Below are 18,711 nucleotides of genomic sequence, written 5' to 3'. Positions count from 1 at the left end.
ATATAATGATGCACAAACTTTGAATATGGCCCCATAAGATGCTCCATAGAGATATTTGCCCCATATGCGGTTGCTGTGATTAAAAAAAAAAAAAAAAAAAATAACATACTCACCTCTCGTTGCTCAGGCCCCCGGCACTTGCTATATTCACCTGTCCTCGTTCCGGCGTCGCTGTGCCTGTTCCGGCGTCGCTGTGCCTGTTCCGGCGTCGCTGTGCTTTCCGCATCCTCTGCACTAACGTTCAGGCAGAGGGCGGCGCGCTCACTAACCACGTCATCGCACCCTCTGACCTGAGCGTCACTGCAGAGGACGCGGAAGACGAAGCGGCGCCGGAACCAGGAGAGGTGAATATTGCGCAGTGCTCCCCATCCCCATTATACTCACCTGTTTCTGGCGCGGACCCTGCCATCTCCGGTCTCCGGGCACTGACAGCTTCTTCCAGCGTTGAGCGGTCACTGTTACCGCTCATTACAGTAATGAATATGCGGCTCCACCCCTATGGGAGTGGAGTTGGGTCCATATTCATTACTGTAATGAGCGGTACCATGTGGCCACTCAACGCTGGAAGAAGCTGGCAGCGCCCGGAGACCAGAGATGCAGGGACCGCACCAGGAGCAGGTGAGTATGTCACAGCCGCCGCTCCCCCTCCCCCGCCGACCCCCCAGGGACAATGACTCGAGTATAAGCTGAGAGGGGCACTTTCAGCCTTAAAAATGGGCTGAAAATCTCAGCTTATACTCGAGTATATACAGTATTCTGTCCTCGCTGCCGAATGGTATAAAATTCTGTGACACCCATTTAGTCAATATGATCACTGCATCCCTAGATGAATTCATTGAGAGGTGTAGTACGTAAAATGGGGTCAGTTTTCTGCCGTTTGGCACCTCATGGGCTCTCCTAGTGGGTCATGGCACCTGTAAACCATAACAGGAAAATCTGGCGCTCCTTCAATTCTGAGCTCTGTCATACGCACAAACAGTGGTTTATCCCCACATATGGGGAATCAGCTTACTCAGTACAAATTGCACAATCATTTTTGGGGTCCAATTTTTTCTGTTACTCTTTGGAAAATAAAAAATTGGGGGCAAAAATAGTTTTGTGAAAAAAATATGATTTTTTATTTTTACGGCTCTACGGTATAAACTTGTGAAGCACTTGGGGGTTCAAAGTGCTCACCACATATCTAGATAAGTTACTTAGGGGGTCTAGTTTCCAAAATGATGTGACTTGTGGGGGACTTTTTCCACTTTTTAGGCACATCAGGGGCTCTCCAAACGTGACATGGCGTCCAATCTTAATTCCAGCCAATTTTGCGTTTAAAAAGTAAAACAGGGCTCCTTCCCTTCCGAGCTCTGCCATGTGCCAAAACAGTAGTTTACCTGCACATATTGGGTATCAACGTACTCAGGACAAATTGCACAACAACTTTTGGGGTCCAATATCTCCTGTTACCCTTGGTAAAATTAAAAAAAAATTGGTCTGAATTACATTTTTTGTGAAAAAAGTTAAATGTTATTTTTTTTATTTTTTTTTTACATTTCAAATATTCCTGTGAAGCACCTGAAGGGTTAATAAACATCTTGAATGTGGCTTTGAGCACCTTGAGGGGTGCAGTTTTTAAAATGGTGTCACTTTGCGGTATTTTCTATCATATAGGCCCCTCAAAGTGAATTCAAATGTAAGGTGGTCCCTACAAAAAAAAAAAAAAAAAAAAAAAGGGTGTAAAAATGAGAAATCGCTGTTTAACCTTTAACCCTTACAACTTCCTAACAAAAAAAAAATTTGCTTCCAAAATTGTGCTAATGCAAAGTAGACATCTGGAAAATGTTACTTATTAAGTATTTTGTGTGACATATCTGTGTAATTTAAGGGCATGAAAAGTCAAAGTTGGAAAATAGCGAAAATTTCAACATTTTTGCCAAATTTCCATTTTTTTTCCCCAAACAATCGCAAGTCATATCAAGGAAATTTTACCACTAACATGAAGTACAATACGTCATGAAAAAAAAATATTGTCAGAATCACCGGGATCCATTGAAGAGTTCCAGAGTTATGACCTCATAAAGGGACAGTTGGACAGAATTATAAAAATTGGCTTGGTCATTAATATGTAAACCACCCTCGGGGGTAAAGGGGTTAAGAGAATCCCTTAAGAAGACTTTCTTGGTGGAGGTAGTCAGATCTGATTTTCCTTGATTTATGATCCAACCCAAGGATGTTAGAATCTGGAGATGATTTCTGCGACATGGAAGAGAGGGAGCCATAATTAGAAAATCATCCAGATAAGGGATGCAAAGGTCTTGCTTCCTGATGAACGCCACCACCTCTGCCATGATTTTTGTGACTATTCAAGGAGCTAAAGAAATCCCGAAAGGAAGGACACTGAACGGAAAACAAACAATTTTTTTTTATACCTAGAAAGACTGCAGGAATCTCCAATAATCTGGATTTATGGGGATAGAATAGTTAGCATCTTGCAGATCGATAGTTGCCATGACAAAGTCTCTGCCTATTAATGGGTCCATGGATCTTATAGAATCCATTTTGAACCTTCTGTACACGATGTGCCGATTCAGGAGCTTCAGATATATAATGATTTTGTGGGACCCATTTGTTTTTATTTTATGATAAATAGGTGGGAATAATGGTTTTTGCCTTGTTCCGAATCTGTAACTGAGGAAATTACTCCCGAAGCTTGCAGGTCCTAGAGCCCTGCGATTAGGATCTTCTGTAACTTCGAAGATGGTAGGAATATTACTTCAAGCTTTTGAGGTGGGAAAAGAGGAAAACAATTTTTGTTCCCACTCTGATTCCAGAATTTTCAAATTTGAAGATATTTTATGCCACAGAGGAACTCCAAAATTCTGCCTCCTACTTGTTTGGAGTCATTGTCTATCTGGACGTTGGCTCTGAAAAATATTTTTTCCTCTTTCTCCTTTGGGACAACTCCAGTGACTTGATTTACCTTTCCTTCTTAAAGGGAATCTGTCACCTCATTTTTCACATATAAGCTGTGGCCACCGCCAATAGGGGCTAATCTACAGCATTCTGTAATTCTGGAGATAAGCCCCCGATGTAACCTGAAAGATACAGTGCCTTGCGAAAGTATTTGGCCCCCTTTTCAACCTTTTCCCACATATCATGCTTCAAACAAAGATACCAAATGTAAATTTTTGGTGAAGAGTCAACAACAAGTGGAACACAATAGTGAAGTTGAACGAAATTTATTGGTTATTTAAAATTTTTGTGGAAATTCAATAACTGAAAAGTGGGGCGTGCAATATTTTATTCGGCCCCTTTAACTTAATACTTTGCTGCGCCAACTTTTGCTGCGATTACATCTGCAAGTCGCTTGGGGTATGTCGAAATCAGTTTTGAACATCGAGAGACTGAAATTCTTGCCCATTCTTCCTTGGCAAACAGCTCGAGCTCAGTGAGGTTTGATAGAGATAGTTTATGATCAGCAGTTTTCAGCTCTTTCCACAGATTTTCGATTGGATTGAGGTCTGGACTTTGACTTGGCCATTCTAACACCTGTATAAGTTTATTTGTGAACCATTCCATTGTAGATTTTGCTTTATGTTTGGGATCATTGTCTTGTTGGAGGACAAATCTCCGTCCCAGTCTCAGGTCTTTTCCAGACTCAAACAGGTTTTCTTCAAGAATGGTCCTGTATTTGGCTCCATCCATCTTCCCATTAATTTTAAGCATCTTCCCGGTCCCTGCTGAAGAAAAGCAGCCCCAAACCATGATGCTGCCTCCACCATGTTTGACAGTGGGGATGGTGTGTTCAGGGTGATGAGCTGTGTTGCCTTTACGCCAAACATATCGTTTGGCATTGTTGCCGAAAAGTTCGATTTTGGTTTCATCTGACCAGAGCACCTTCTTCCACATGTTTGGTGTGTCTCCCAGGTGGCTTGTTGCAAACTTTAAATGACACTTTTTATGGATATCTTTGAGAAATGGCTTTCTTCTTTCCACTCTTCCATAAAGGCCAGATTTGTGCAGTGTACAACTGATTGTTGTCCTATGGACAGACTGTCCCACCTCAGCTGTAGATCTCTGCAGTTCATCCAGAGTGATCATGGGCCTCTTGGCTGCATCTCTGATCAGTCTTCTCCTTGTTTGAGATCAAAGTTTAGAGGGACACCGAGTCTTGGTAGATTTGCAGTGGTATGATACTCCTTCCATTTCAATATGATCACTTGCAGAGTGCTCCTTGGGATGTTTAAAGTTTTGGAAATCATTTTGTATCCAAATCCAGCTTTAAACTTATCCACAACAGTGTCATGGACCGGCCTGTTGTGTTCCTTGGTCTTCATGATGCTCTCTGTGATTCAAACAGAACCCTGAGACCATAACAGAGCAGGTGCATTTATACGGAGACTTGATTACACACAGATGGATTATAATTATCATCATTAGGCATTTAGGACAACATTGGATCATTCAGAGATCCACAATGAACTTCTGGAGTGAGTTTGCTGCGCTGAAAGTAAAGGGGCCAAATAATATTGCACGCCCCATTTTTCAGTTTTTGAATATCCACAGAAATTTAAAATAACCAAAAAATTTCGTTCAACTTCACAATTGTGTTCCAGTTGTTGTTGATTCTTCACCAAAAATTTACATTTGGTATCTTTATGTTTGAAGCATGATATATGGGAAAAGGTTGGAAAGTTCCAGGGGGCCGAAAACTTTCGCAAGGCACTGTAAGAAAAACAAGTAAGTTATACTCACCCAGGGGCAGTCCGGTGCGGTCCAGGTCCGATGGGTGTCTCAGGCCTGGGGCCTCCCATCTTCATGCGATGACGTCCTTTTCCTTGCTTCTGTCGCGGCTCATGAACAGGCGTAATTCTATGCCCTGTTGAGGGCAGATCGAAGTACTGCAGCGCGCACTCGCCGGGAAAACTCAGAGCTTTATTGCAGTACTGTACTCTGCCCTCAACAGGGCAAATCAGTAGGCCTGCGCAGGAGCCGCGACACGAAGCAAGGAGGATGACGACATCGTATGAAGATGGGAGGCGCCGGATCCGGACCTGCGACACCCATCGGACCCAGACCACACCTGGGTGAGTATAATATAACTTGTTTTTCATATCTTTCAGGTTACATCGGAGGCTTATCTACAGCACTGTAGATAAGCCCCTAATGGCAGTGGCTGCAGCTTATATGTGAAAAATTAGGTGCCAGATTCCCTTTAATTGCGGGATCTGAGTCTGTGGTGGACGAAATGGTATTTTTTTTTTAAAGTTTTTCGTTCAGGAAGCAACTTCTTATCAGCCCCTTTCTCTCAGATCATACAGAGCTGGACCAAATTCTTATGCTCCTCTAAAAGGGATAGACCACAATTTTGATTTGGATAGAATTTCCCTGCTCCACATTTCAACAAGAAGGCTCTTCTTGCGGTATTTGATAGGAACGAAGCCCTTACCACTATCCAAACAGATTCCGCAGAAGAATCTGCTAGGATTCACGTTGCGTTCTGAAGAGACAATGAGGCCACCAGATCTTCTATAGGGGTGCCACCATTGATATGATCTTCCATTTGTTGTAACCAACAGAACATGGCCCTTGTCATACAAGAAGATGCAACATTAGTTTTCAGTGAGGACGCCAACGTCTCCCAAAATTTCCTCAACAGGTTATCCGTTTTTAGGTCCAGAGGACCCTTGAACTGGTGAGAGACTTCAAATGAAAGTGTAGTTTTCTTTGCACCTTTAGCCACCTGGTTATCCAACTTTAGGAATCTCCGTCCAGTATTTGGCTATATCATCATCCACCGGAAATCTCTCTTTCTATTCTGTACATTATCATGAATGGGAAACAATCTTCCTTTTTTATCTCAACCCCTTCACCCTTGAGCCTGTAATTCACCTTCATGACCAGGACAAATTTTACAATTCTGATTAGTGTCACTTTAAGTGGTAATAACACTAACGCTTCAATGGATCCCAGTGATTCGGAGATTGTTTTTTCGTGACATAGTGTACTTCATGATAGTGGTAAAATGTCATCAATATGACTTGAGTTTGTGAAGACAAAAAAAAAAAAGCAGGAATTTGGTGAAAATTAGGTATCACATCAGGACAGGGACCCAACTATAAAGTTCACATTGATGTTGCAGTTGGGCTCATAAACATTGTCAAATTTATGTGCTATATACCTTCATTTTACTGTTAATTTTCCTATGGCAACTTTGAATTTCCAATTTTCCACATGTACATAATATAGCACTTAAGCAATGTTCTATGGCAGTAAAGCAGTTCCAATTTTCTTGATTTACTATTCTTAACAATCCAGAGTGCAGCTTCGGATTTTCTTAGAGTTATTATGTTAGCTGACACCTATTCACACTAGTTGGGAGGTGCTGGTCAGTTTTTTTTTTGTCTGTAGCAAACTCCTGTGACACGAGCACTCCCATGCCCAATCCCATCAGACTTACCATATATACTCAAGTACAAACCGAAATGAGTATAAGCAGAGGCACCTTCTTTTGCCACAGAAAACTGGGTAAGCTTATTGACTCTAGTATAAGCCAGGTATGCATTGTCCCCTCATCCTTGTCTTGCTATGCATGGCTCCCCCTGTCCTGGTATGCGTGGCTCCCCCTGTCCTGTCATGAGTTGCTCCCCCTTGTCCTGTCTGCTATGCATGGCTCCCCCTGTCCTGGTATGTGGCTCCCCCTTTGTATGCATGGCTCACATTCCGCCCCTCCCACCCCCCATCCTACTCACCCTCACTGAACGTCCCTGCATCTCCTTTGTCCCGGCGCCAGCAGCTCTCCTCTCCTGTGCTGAGTGGTCACGTGGTACCGCTCATTAGGGTAATGAATATGCGCCTCACGCCTATGGGAGTGGAGACGAGTACATATTCATTACCTTAATGAGCGGTACCACGTGACCGCTCAGCACAGGAGAAGAGAGTTGCTGGTGCCGGGACAACGGAGATGCAAGGATGGAGATGGAGCGACGGAGGGTGAGTATGAAGTCATCCGTTAGCCGGCGGCTGCAGTTGAAGCTGTCACTGTGCCACAGCCGCTCGGCTCCTGCAGCTCCCCCTCCAGCGTTCTGGACAATTGAGTCGTGTATAAGCCGAGGGGGGCGGTTACAGCAGAAAAAATGTGCTGAAAATCTCGGCTTATACACGAGAATATACAGTAAGTGGTTTTAACTAGCTGGTTCCTTCCTGCTCCATATACTGTACGCTTTTTAGTCCAAGAGAGGTCTCTTATCAGGACAGGGACCCAACTATCAGGTTTGCATTGACATTGCAGTTGGGCTCATATACATTGGCCAATTTACGGTATGTACTAAGTACCTTTTTACTGTAAATTTTCCTAAAGCAATATTGCATTTCCAATTTTCCAAAATTCCACATGTACAAAATATAACACTTAACCAATGTTCTATGGCAGTAATGCAGTTGCAAATGTTCTAGATTTACCATTCTATACAATCTAGAGAGCAGCTTTGTATTTTCTTACAATTTGGAAAATGTAGCAAATTTCAAACTTTAATTTTATGCCCTTAAATCATAGACTAATCTCACACAAAATACCGTAGTTAAAAACATTTCCCACATGTCTACTTTACATTAGCACAATTTTTTTTTGCTAGGAAGGGTTAAAAGTTAATCAACGATTTCTCATTCTCAACAAAATTTACTAAACCATTTTTCTAGGGACCACATCACATTTAAGTGACTGAGGGGCCTATACGACAGAAAATACTGGAAATTGACACCATTCTAAAAACTGCACCCCTCAAGGTGCTCAAATGACAATATCGGGTCATCATGGCAATGATTAGGACCCCTGCGATGACGCTGTGGGGCATCCGATCCAAGCACAAAGGTTTTTTTTACGCCTCTGCCCACTTGCTAAATGCTGCAAATGATTTCGATTGCAGCATTTAGGGGGTTAAAGTGCCGAGAGTGGTGCGGGACCACTCCTAGCACTGAGAACCGGGTGTTAGCTGACACCCGGTGGCGATCACCGACCCACAGCCACCTTTGTGCGGGCGATAACCATGAAGTATACGTACTGCATCGGTCAGGAAGTCCTTCCCTTTCATGACCTACATGTACTGCAAATGTCGTCAAGGGGTTAATCCTCTGAACATCTCATCTTCGATTGTATGGGTCATTTGTTTTCCCTCTCCTACTCGCATTGTATTCCTTACTGCCGAAAAAAGCTCCTCCATGTCTTCTGATGACAAAACTTATCCTGGTGTTACTGCAGTTCAGAGTAACTTCTTCTAACCATTCCCCATAGACAGATACCTCTGTGTCAGAATCCGAACTATTCCTTGGGTCATATTTCCTCTTTTTTGTTCCAGATAGAGCCCCAGTAAGAATTGAAAGAAGAAAGCCAAGGAAAAATGGAATCGCCTGATGCACCATTCATCTTCTTCCATCAGAGAGGGTTGCTCCTCTAACAATCTCTTCTGTGCAAAGCTGGCATGAAAGCTTTTTATGGGCAAATGGGATTTCATTACAAATGGCACATTTGCGATTTGTAGTCTTATTTTTAGCCTTTGGGGCAGGATCCTTGTTCCCCTAAAAGAAAAAGGGGAGATGCCATGAGGTCGGATCCTGCACCAAAGAGGGACCTACCTATACCAGCAATACTCACTAGGCCTGGGTTCAGCCCCAGGCTCTGCAGATGCAGCTCTAAGAGAAGACTCACTCTCCGAGATTAGAACCTTAGTCTGCCTGACTACTGAAATGGATGGAAAAAAAAAAAAAAAAGAAGCGACTGCTCCCTGGCCACAGCATCCCCGGAAACCTCTTCATCCCTAGGGGTATGAAAAACCACTGAGAATGGAGGGAAGGGTGGGGATATTAAACCTCTTTGTATTTCCTGTCCCTAATTGGGATGGGTAGGCAACCTCCTGTGGTGCTGTTGTGGAGGCAATTAGAGAAAAATATTATCCCAGGTTTGTAAAAGCCCAGTCTATCAAAATATAAATTAACCCATACAGTGAGTGCTGTGAAGAGGAAAAAAAAAAAAAAACACAACTACCAGGATTGTGGGGTTTGTTTCTTTTGTTTGGGCATCACAACTCACAAAAAAAAGCAATAATAAGCAATAACAGCATATTTACTAGATTGTTTTATTTATACAAATCAGCCCGCCACATACAAGTCTTCACTCAGCTCCATGGATGCAAGAATAAAAATGATATGAGTCTCGTAATACAGGAAACAAACCAATTTTTTTTTCCCATGAAGCTGAATATTCTTTCACAATGTACAGTAAAAAAATGTATGCAAGTCTGGTATTACAGTAATCATGCTAACAGGACAATTTTACCCTGGAACATAAGTCTTAACGAAAAAAAAACACACATTGCAGAACTGAATTTTTTTCAGTATTTAACCCCTTCACCCCCAAGGGTGGTTTGCACGTTAATGACCGGGCCAATTTTTACAATTCTGACCACTGTCCCTTTATGAGGTTATAACTCTGGAACGGTTCAACGGATCTTGGCGATTCTGACATTGTTTTCTCGTGACATATTGTACTTCATGTTAGTGGTAAAATTTATTCGATATAACTTGCATTTATTTGTGAAAAAAACGGAAATTTGGCGAAAATTTAGAAAATTTCGCCATTTTTCAACTTTGAATTTTTATGCCCTTAAATCACAGACATATGTCATGCAAAATACTTAATAAGTAACATTTCCCACATGTCTACTTTACATCAGCACAATTTTGGAACCAAATTTTTTTTTTGTTAGGGAGTTACAAGGGTTAAAACTTGACCAGAAATTTCTCATTTTTACAACACCATTTTTTTTTTTTAGGGACCACATCTCATTTGAAGTCATTTTGAGGGGTCTATATGATAGAAAATACCCAAGTGTGACACCATTCTAAAAACTGCACCCCTCAAGGTGCTCAAAACCACATTCAAGAAGTTTATTAACCCTTCAGGTTTCACAGGAATTTTTGGAATGTTTAAATAAAAATTAACATTTAATTTTTTTTCACACAAAATTTATTTCAGCTCCAATTTGTTTTATTTTACCAAGGGTAACAGGAGAAAATGGACCCCCAAAGTTGTTGTACAATTTGTCCTGAGTACACTGATACCCAATATGTGGGGGTAAACCACTGTTTGGGCGCATGGCAGAGCTCGGAAGGGAAGGAGCGCCATTTGACTTTTCAATGCAAAATTGACTGGAATTGAGATGGGACGCCATGTTGCGTTTGGAGAGCCCCTGATGTGCCTAAACATTGAAACCCCCTACAAGTGACACCATTTTGGAAAGTAGACCCCCTAAGGAACTTATCTAGATGTGTGGTGAGCACTTTGACCCACCAAGTGCTTCACAGAAGTTTATAATGCAGAGCCGTAAAAATAAAAAATCATATTTTTTCACAAAAATGATCTTTTCGCCCCCAATTTTTTATTTTTCCAAGGATAAGAGAAGAAATTGGACCCCCAAAAATGTTGTGCAATTTGTCCTGAGTACGCTGATACCCCATATGTGGGTGTAAACCATTGTCTGGGCGCATGGCAGAGCTCGGAAGGAAAGGAGCGCCATTTGACTTTTCAATGCAAAATTGACTGGAATTGAGATGGGACGCCATGTTGCGTTTGGAGAGCCCCTGATGTGCCTAAACATTGAAACCCCCTACAAGTGACACCATTTTGGAAAGTAGACCCCCTAAGGAACTTATCTAGATGTGTGGTGAGCACTTTGACCCACCAAGTGCTTCACAGAAGTTTATAATGCAGAGCCGTAAAAATAAAAAATCATATTTTTTCACAAAAATGATCTTTTCGCCCCCAATTTTTTATTTTCCCAAGGGTAAGAGAAGAAATTGGACCCCAAAAAATGTTGTGCAATTTGTCCTGAGTACGCTGATACCCCATATGTGGGTGTAAACCATTGTTTGGGCGCATGGCAGAGCTTGGAAGGGAAGGAGCGCCATTTGACTTTTCAATGCAAAATTGACTGGAATTGAGATGGGACGCCATGTTGCGTTTGGAGAGCCCCTGATGTGCCTAAACATTGAAACCCCCCACAAGTGACACCATTTTGGAAATTAGACCCCCTAAGGAACTTATCTAGATGTGTTTTGAGAGCTTTGAACCCCCAAGTGTTTCACTACAGATTATAACGCAGAGCCGTGAAAATAAAAAGTCTTTTTTTTTTTTTCACAAAAATGATTTTTTAGCCCCCAGCTTTTGTATTTTTACAAGGGTAACAGAATAAACTGGACCACAAAAGTTGTTGTCCAATTTGTCCTGAGTACGCTGATACCCCATATATGGGGGGGAACCACTGTTTGGGCGCATGACAGAGCTCGGAAGGGAAGTAGCACCATTTGGAATGCAGACTTAAATGGATTGGTCTGCAGGCGTCATGTTGCATTTGCAGAGCACCTGATGTACCCAAACAGTACAAACCCCACACAAGTGACCCCATATTGGAAACTAGACCTCCCAAGGAACTTATCTAGATGTGTTGTGAGAACTTTGAACCCCCAAGTGTTTCACTAGAGTTTACAACGCAGAGCCGTGAAAATAAAACATATTTTTTCCCACAAAAATGATTTTTAGCCCCCCAAATTTTTATTTTCCCCAAGGATAACAAGAGAACTTGGACCCCAGAAGTTGTTGTTCAATTTGTCCCGAGTACGCTGATACCCCATATGTTGGGGTAAACCCCTTTTTGGACGCACGGGAGAGCTCGGAAGGGAAGGAGCACTGTTTTACTTTTTCAACGCAGAATTGGCTGGAATTGAGATTGGACGCCATGTCGCGTTTGGAGAGCCCCTGATGTGCCTGAACAGTGGAAACTCCCCAATTCTACCTGAAACCCTAACCCAAACACACCCTTAACCCTAATCCCAACGGTAACCCTAACCACACCCCTAACCCTGACACACCCATAATTCTAATCCCAACCGTAAATGTAATCCTAACCCTAACTTTACCTCCAGCCCTAACCCTAGCCCTAACCCTAACTTTAGCCCAAACCCTAACTTTAGCCCAAACCCTAACTCTAGCCCTAGCCCTAATGGGAAAATGGAAATAAATACATTTTTTTTAATTTTTTTATTTTTCCCTAACTAAGGGGGTGATGAAGGGGGGTTTGATTTACTTTTATAGCGTTTTTTATATCGGATTTTTATGATTGGCAGCTGTCACACAATAAAAGACGCTTTTTATAGCAAAAAAGTTTTTGCGTCTCCACATTTTGAGACCTATAATTTTTCCACATTTTGGTCCACAGAGTCATGTGAGGTCTTGTTTTTTGCAGGACGAGTTGACGTTTTTATTGGTACCATTTTCGGACACGTGAACATTTTTATCACTTTTTATTCCGATTTTTGTGAGGCAGAATGACCAAAAACCAGCTATTCATGAATTTCTTTTGGGAGAGGCGTTTATACCGTTCTGCGTTTGGTAAAATTGATAAAGCAGTTTTATTCTTCGGGTCAGTACGATTACAGCGATACCTCATTTATATCATTTTTTTATGTTTTGGCGCTTTTATACGATAAAAACTATTTTATAGAAAAAATAATTATTTTGGTATCGCTTTATTCTCAGGACTATAACTTTATTTTTTTGCTGATGATGCTGTATGGCGGCTTGTTTTTTGCGGGACAAGATGATGTTTTCAGCGGTACCATGGTTATTTATATCCGTCTTTTTGATCGCGTGTTATTCCACTTTTTGTTCGGCGGTATGGTAATAAAGCGTTGTTTTTTGCCTCGTTTTTTTTTTCTTACGGTGTTTACTGAAGGGGTTAACTAGTGGGGCAGTTTTATAGGTTGGGTCGTTACGGACGCGGCGATACTAAATATGTGTACTTTTATTGTTTTGTTTTTTTTATTTAGATAAAGAAATGTATTTATGGGAATAATATATTTTTTTTATTATTATTTATTTAGGAATTTATTATTATTATTTTTTTTTACACATGTGTAAAATTTTTTTTTTTACTTGTTTACTTTGTCCAGGGGGGGACATTACAGATCGATGATCTGATAGTGTGCACAGCACTCTGTCAGATCACCGATCTCACTTACATCGGTGCAGGCTTACCAGCGTCTGCTCTGAGCAGGCGCTCGGTAAGCCACCTTTCTCCCTGCAGGACCCGGATGCCGCGGCCATCTTGGATCCGGGACCTGCAGCGAGGAAGGAGGTAGGAGACCCTCGGAGCAACGCGATCACATCGCGTTGCTCCGGGGGTCTCAGGGAAGCCCTCAGGGAGCCCCCTCCCTGCACGATGCTTCCCTATACCGCCGGTACACTGCGATCATGTTTGATCGCGGTGTGCCGGGGGTTAATGTGCCGGGGGCGGTCCGTGACCGCTCCTGGCACATAGTGCCGGATGTCAGCTGCAATATGCAGCCGACACCCGGCCGCGATCGGCCGCGCTCCCCCCGTGAGCGCGTCCGATCGCGTATGACGTACTATCCCGTCGGTGGTCATACGGGCCCACCCCACCTCGACGGGATAGTACGTCAGATGTCAGGAAGGGGTTAATCAAACTTGGATTTTTTCCCCCAGTTTTCAGTAGAAAATATGGTAAAATGGAAACTGTCATTCATAAAAAAAAGGGGGGAGAAAAATTAAAGTGTAAAAATGAAAATTGGTTGAGTAAGGCTACTTTCACACATCAGGTTTTCAGTGTCAGGCTAAATCCGGCGAATGTTGGAAAAACTGGATCCGGCGCAGATTGTGAAAAACTGATGCGACGGATCCGTTTTTTGACGGATCCGGCTAGCCTATCTAGATTATTGGATAAAAAAAAAAAAATTGGAGAATGCTCAGTTTAAAAAACCGGATCAGGCCGGCGGATCCGCCACCTTCCGGCTCCCATAGGCTTCCATTCTAGCAAACAGCCGCATCCGGCGCTTCAGGCTTTTTCGCCGGAGACAAAAAACGTTGCAATGGACGGTTTTTTTCAAGAAACCGGAAGCGGCAGATTTGCCGGATCTGGCGAAAACCGGACGAAATGCAATGTCATCTGGTGCAATCCGGCACGAATACAAGTCTATGGGAAAAAAAACCTGATCCGGCGGCAACATTCGCCTGATCCGGTTTTTTGAAAATTAGCCGGATTTAGCCTGACACTGAAAACCTGATGTGTGAAAGTAGCCTAAGCAAAATGTTTAAAATTAACTGTTTAAGGACTTTCAATGTCATTTCAATCTTACCAAGATCAATGGGTCCCTCCTTCAACCCGTCCAACTCGTACAATCTGCCATTCACAGGGACATAGCTGACAAAGTGAAAAGCATCGTCATCCCTTGTTGAAGACTTGGCATCAAATTCAAACATTTGTTGCCTGTAAGAAATATGGAAAAATGAATTATGCTGCCCATGTTTTTACATCCATATTTTATGTCAGGATCTCCCATTTGTTTTTTTTATGCTGACAGGTATACAAGTGGGCTTAAAGGGAACCTGTCACCAGAGTTCGCATCTCTGCTTCAGGAAAATGGCCGCCGCGATCTCCATCTGCGCACGCGCGGCATCCCGCGGCCATTTTCCTGAAGCCGCGACCAGCAGAGCGCCGCTTCTGCGCACGCGCGGACAAAGGAAGATGGCTGCCCCCACCGATCACCAATGAAATAGTGCACATCGTGCTCTTTTCACTCCCCTGTGCAGTGGATTCGGGACCTTGGACATGCGCACACCCCTACGCCACCAACGGAAAACGAAGCAAGATCTGGGGGAAGACACCGCACCCATCTGACCAGACCAGCCTGATTGACAGGCGAAAACGACTACTTTGGTAACGTATTTCGGCAGCATAGGTGGGGAAACGGGGTTCACAAAATACACTATTGCAATGCACAGCTCAGGCCCTATTTAACAGTATTTTTATCTCATACGGAAAAAAAGGGGTGACAGGTGCCCTTTAAGACTTGCAGATTAAGGCCAAATCACATCTGATGTGAGTGTATCAGATACAAAATGCTAATGGCTCCTGCTCTGCTTGTGAGCGTGAACCGAGTGTCAGTGCTCCGATCCCCTCGCATGACAGTATTGCAGCACAGGTGCGGAGGAGACAGAGAAAGTAATTTCTCCATCTCCTCTGCTGCAGACATCGGCAGAAAACTCATTGCACTCGGGTGATATCCGAGTGCAGTGTGATGTTTCACACGCACCCATAGACTTATATGGGTGCATGCCATCTGAATTCGGCATGCTGCAATTTGTTTCCTGCTCGGTCGCAATCTGATCGGAGCACAAAAAAAAACAATTGAGAACAAAAACAATAGGATTAAATTGGTATAAAAGCAATCCGAGTTTTAATCGGATTGCATTTATCCAATTTAATCGCAAGTGGAGGCGAGTAATAAAACTGACTCCTGTAAGGTTAAATGCTGGAATCTGAATATATACTTGTACAACAAGTAACAGCCTCAATCTTCAAAAAAAAATAAAGGCCAAATTTCAGAATCTTACTTACAATCCACACATATAGTACAACTGACAAAAAAAAACAACTTTCTCCATGAAGAAAACTAGTCCTATAGGCTTCGTTAATCCTTCTGGATATTACAAAATTTGGTAAGATTGGGGAATGTGGCTAAACATTTAACCCCTTAATGACAAAACAAAGGTTTTTAAATTGACCAGTATCACTTTAGGACCGTGATGGCGAACCTATGACACACGTGTCAGCACTGACACATGTAGACATTTTCGATGACAGGAGGCTGCATGCCAAGAAAAACGTTTCATCCTCAGCTCCTGCACGGCCAGGAGCGGTAGCCGAGCATAGAGATGGGCGAACAAAAACAGTAAAGTTCGGCGTGCGTACTGAACACCTACTGTTTGGGCACGGACACCGAACACTGAGTTCTCCAGGAAGTCCATGTTACTGTTCTGGTTAGGCAGCCCAAACACCGAGTGTTTGTCGCGTTATCATGTGCTTGGAAGCACGACAAACACCACCTCTGATCGGTGGTGAAATCATCCCCGCCGGTTAGAGAGTCGCGGTTCCCACGCTGTCAAAAGACAGAGTGAGCGCTCAGCTGTGATCGGAGGTATCAAGTTTACATCCGGTCACTGGTGTCAGCTGATGTGACTACTGATCCCATAATCTGACACCTGCTGCAGCTAATAAGGGCTCATTTCCACATGCGAGGCACACGTCCGTATCTCGCATGTGGAAACAAAGCTGTTGAGCCGGCACTCCAGAGCGGAGCGTGCGGCCACATAGGAACACATGGAGCTGCACAGCTCCGCTCCAAAGTGCCGGCGCCAGAGCTTGGTTTCCACATGCGAGATACGGATGTGTGCCTCGCATGTGGAAATGAGCCCTAACAGTGAGAACAGGAGCGGCGGATGGGAGAATTCATCAGCTGCTCCTGCGCTGTAAATAAATAAATAATAATAATAAAAAAAAAACAGCATGGGTTCCCCTGCATTTTTGATAACCAGCCAGGCAAAACTCACTGCTGGGGGCTGCAACCTTCAGCTGTCAGCTTCAACAAGGCAGGTCATCAAGAATAGAAGGGTCCCCACACTTTTTTAAATTATTTAAATAAACGGTGTGGGGGAGCCATGGATATTGGCGCCCTCAGCCTAAAAATAGCAGCTGCCCAGAAAAGTCACATCTATTAAAAGAGCCAATTATTGCAACTGGGGTTTATATTTGTGGGGTTGATGTCTCCTTTGTATTGTCAGGTGACATCAAGCCCATGGCTTAGTAATGGAGAGGCATCTATAAGACACCTATCCATTGCTAATCCTATAGTTGTATGGTAAATAAAGACACAGCCAGAATAAAGTCCTTTATTTGAAATAAGACTAAACATAGTTTTCCATTTTTATTTAAAAACCTATTCCACTAAAGCCCTCGTTCTCCTGTAATAAAACTAAAATAAAAAAAATATATCATACCTGTCTGTCGTTCCGTACCACGCCGTAATCCATGTCTGGGGGATAAAAAGTTTTCAACCTAGACGGTATCGCCCAGACATGGATTACGGCGTGGGACAGAACGAAAGACATGTATATTGTTGTTTTTATTTTAGTTTTATTACAAGAGTACGAGGGCTTCGGTGGAATAGGTGTTTAAATAAAAATGGAAAACTGTGCCGTAATCCATGTCTGGGGGATAAAAAGTTTTCAACCTAGATGGTATCGCCCAGACATGGATTACGGCGTGGGACAGAACGAAAGACATGTATATTGTTGTTTTTATTTTAGTTTTATTACAAGAGTACGAGGGCTTCGGTGGAATAGGTGTTTAAATAAAAATGGAAAACTGTGTTTAGTCTTATTTCAAATAAGGGACTTTATTCTGACTGTATTTATTTACCACACAAATACAGGATTAGTAATGGATAGGTGTCTTCTAGGCACCTCTCCATTACTAAGCCATGGGCTTGATGTCACCTGACAATACAAAAGTGACATCAACCCGACAAATATGAACCCCACTTGCCACCGCTACAGGGGAAGTGAGAAGAGCCGGGCAAAGCGCCAGAATTGGTGCATCTAATAGATGTGACTTTTCAGTGTGGGGACCCTTCTATTCTTAATGACCGGCCTTGTTGAAGCTGACAACTGAGGGCTGCAGCCCCTAGCAGTGAGCTTTGCCTGGCTGGTTATCAAAAATACAGGGGAACCCACGCAATTTTTTTTTTATTATTTACTTACAACGCAGGAGCGGCTGATGAATACTCCAATCTGCCACTCCTGCTCTCACTGTTATTAGCAGCAGCAGGTGTCAGATGATGGGATCAGTAGTCCCATCAGCTGACACCAGTGATCGGAGGTAAACCTTATACCTCCGATCACAGCTGAGCGCTCACGATGTCTTGACAGCATGGGAACCACGGCTCTCTGACTGGCGGGGATGATTTCACTGCCAATCAGAAGCGGTGTTTGCCGCGCTTTCATCCACATGACAGCGTGGCAAACACTGGATGTTCAGGCCCCCATTCAAGTGAATAGGGTCCGGGTACTATTCTGGTACCCGAGCCAAACTTTAACTGTTCGGCATGACCCGAACAGCCAGGGGTCCGCCCATCTCTAGCCGAGGATAAAACATTTGCTGCAGTGTAGTGTACATACTCTGTGCCGGAGGTCTGTAGGTCAAAACAACAGAACTCCAGCACAGGGCGTCTAGCTCAGGGAATTCTGTTAGGCCGTTGGGGGTCTTTCACCTAACTTCTGGCAGAGGGAGAAGCAGAATGCCGTGGGGAACGTATCTCTGGGGGCTACCTATAATTCTATTTCTTCTTATTAACCCTGCCCTTTCCTAAAATACAGTTGCATGTGCCATCTTGTGGTCAGTTAGGCTAGTTAACGCCTAATTGTCTGCAGGGCTAACTGGCTACCTATAATTCTATCTTCTGTCACTGCCTCCCTGATGGAGAACCCAAAAAAATAAAAAAACAAGGTTAAGTAAAGGAAGTTTAACAAGTTAAATAATATCAAGACCAACAAAAGAAACTGGCTGATGGATGAACAAAGAAGTCACTATGCAGGTAAGTTAAATAATTAGTTTTTGATTTATTAAATACAGTTCTATATTACAAAATTAAATTTTTGCTATTTAACCTATAAATATCTTAAAATTATGTTGTTTTTTTTTCTTGAAGTGACACTCCACCCGAGTTATGCCCTGTTTTTGGTGAATTTTGACACACCAAGCTCAAAAAGTTGCCCATCACTGCTTTAGTAGGTAATAACTGTTGAACATTTTAACGGAT

General features: G+C 42.9%; 1 protein-coding gene across 3 annotated transcripts in view; it reads right to left on the bottom strand.

The window, feature by feature from the left end:
• UCHL5 (ubiquitin C-terminal hydrolase L5) overlaps positions 1-18,711 on the bottom strand; it is a 329,337-nt gene that overhangs the window by 140,656 nt on the left and 169,970 nt on the right. For all 3 annotated transcript variants that reach the window (XM_077278008.1, XM_077278006.1, XM_077278009.1), the window contains one exon: positions 14,191-14,321. In XM_077278008.1, coding sequence (XP_077134123.1) covers positions 14,191-14,321 — 131 coding nt within the window. The remainder of the gene's footprint in view (positions 1-14,190; positions 14,322-18,711) is intronic.

Source organism: Ranitomeya variabilis, chromosome 8 (genome assembly GCF_051348905.1).
Source record: "Ranitomeya variabilis isolate aRanVar5 chromosome 8, aRanVar5.hap1, whole genome shotgun sequence".
NCBI lineage: Eukaryota > Metazoa > Chordata > Amphibia > Anura > Dendrobatidae > Ranitomeya > Ranitomeya variabilis.
The sequence above is the reverse complement of the archived record's forward strand: the minus strand, read 5'-3'. Positions and strand labels throughout refer to the sequence as shown.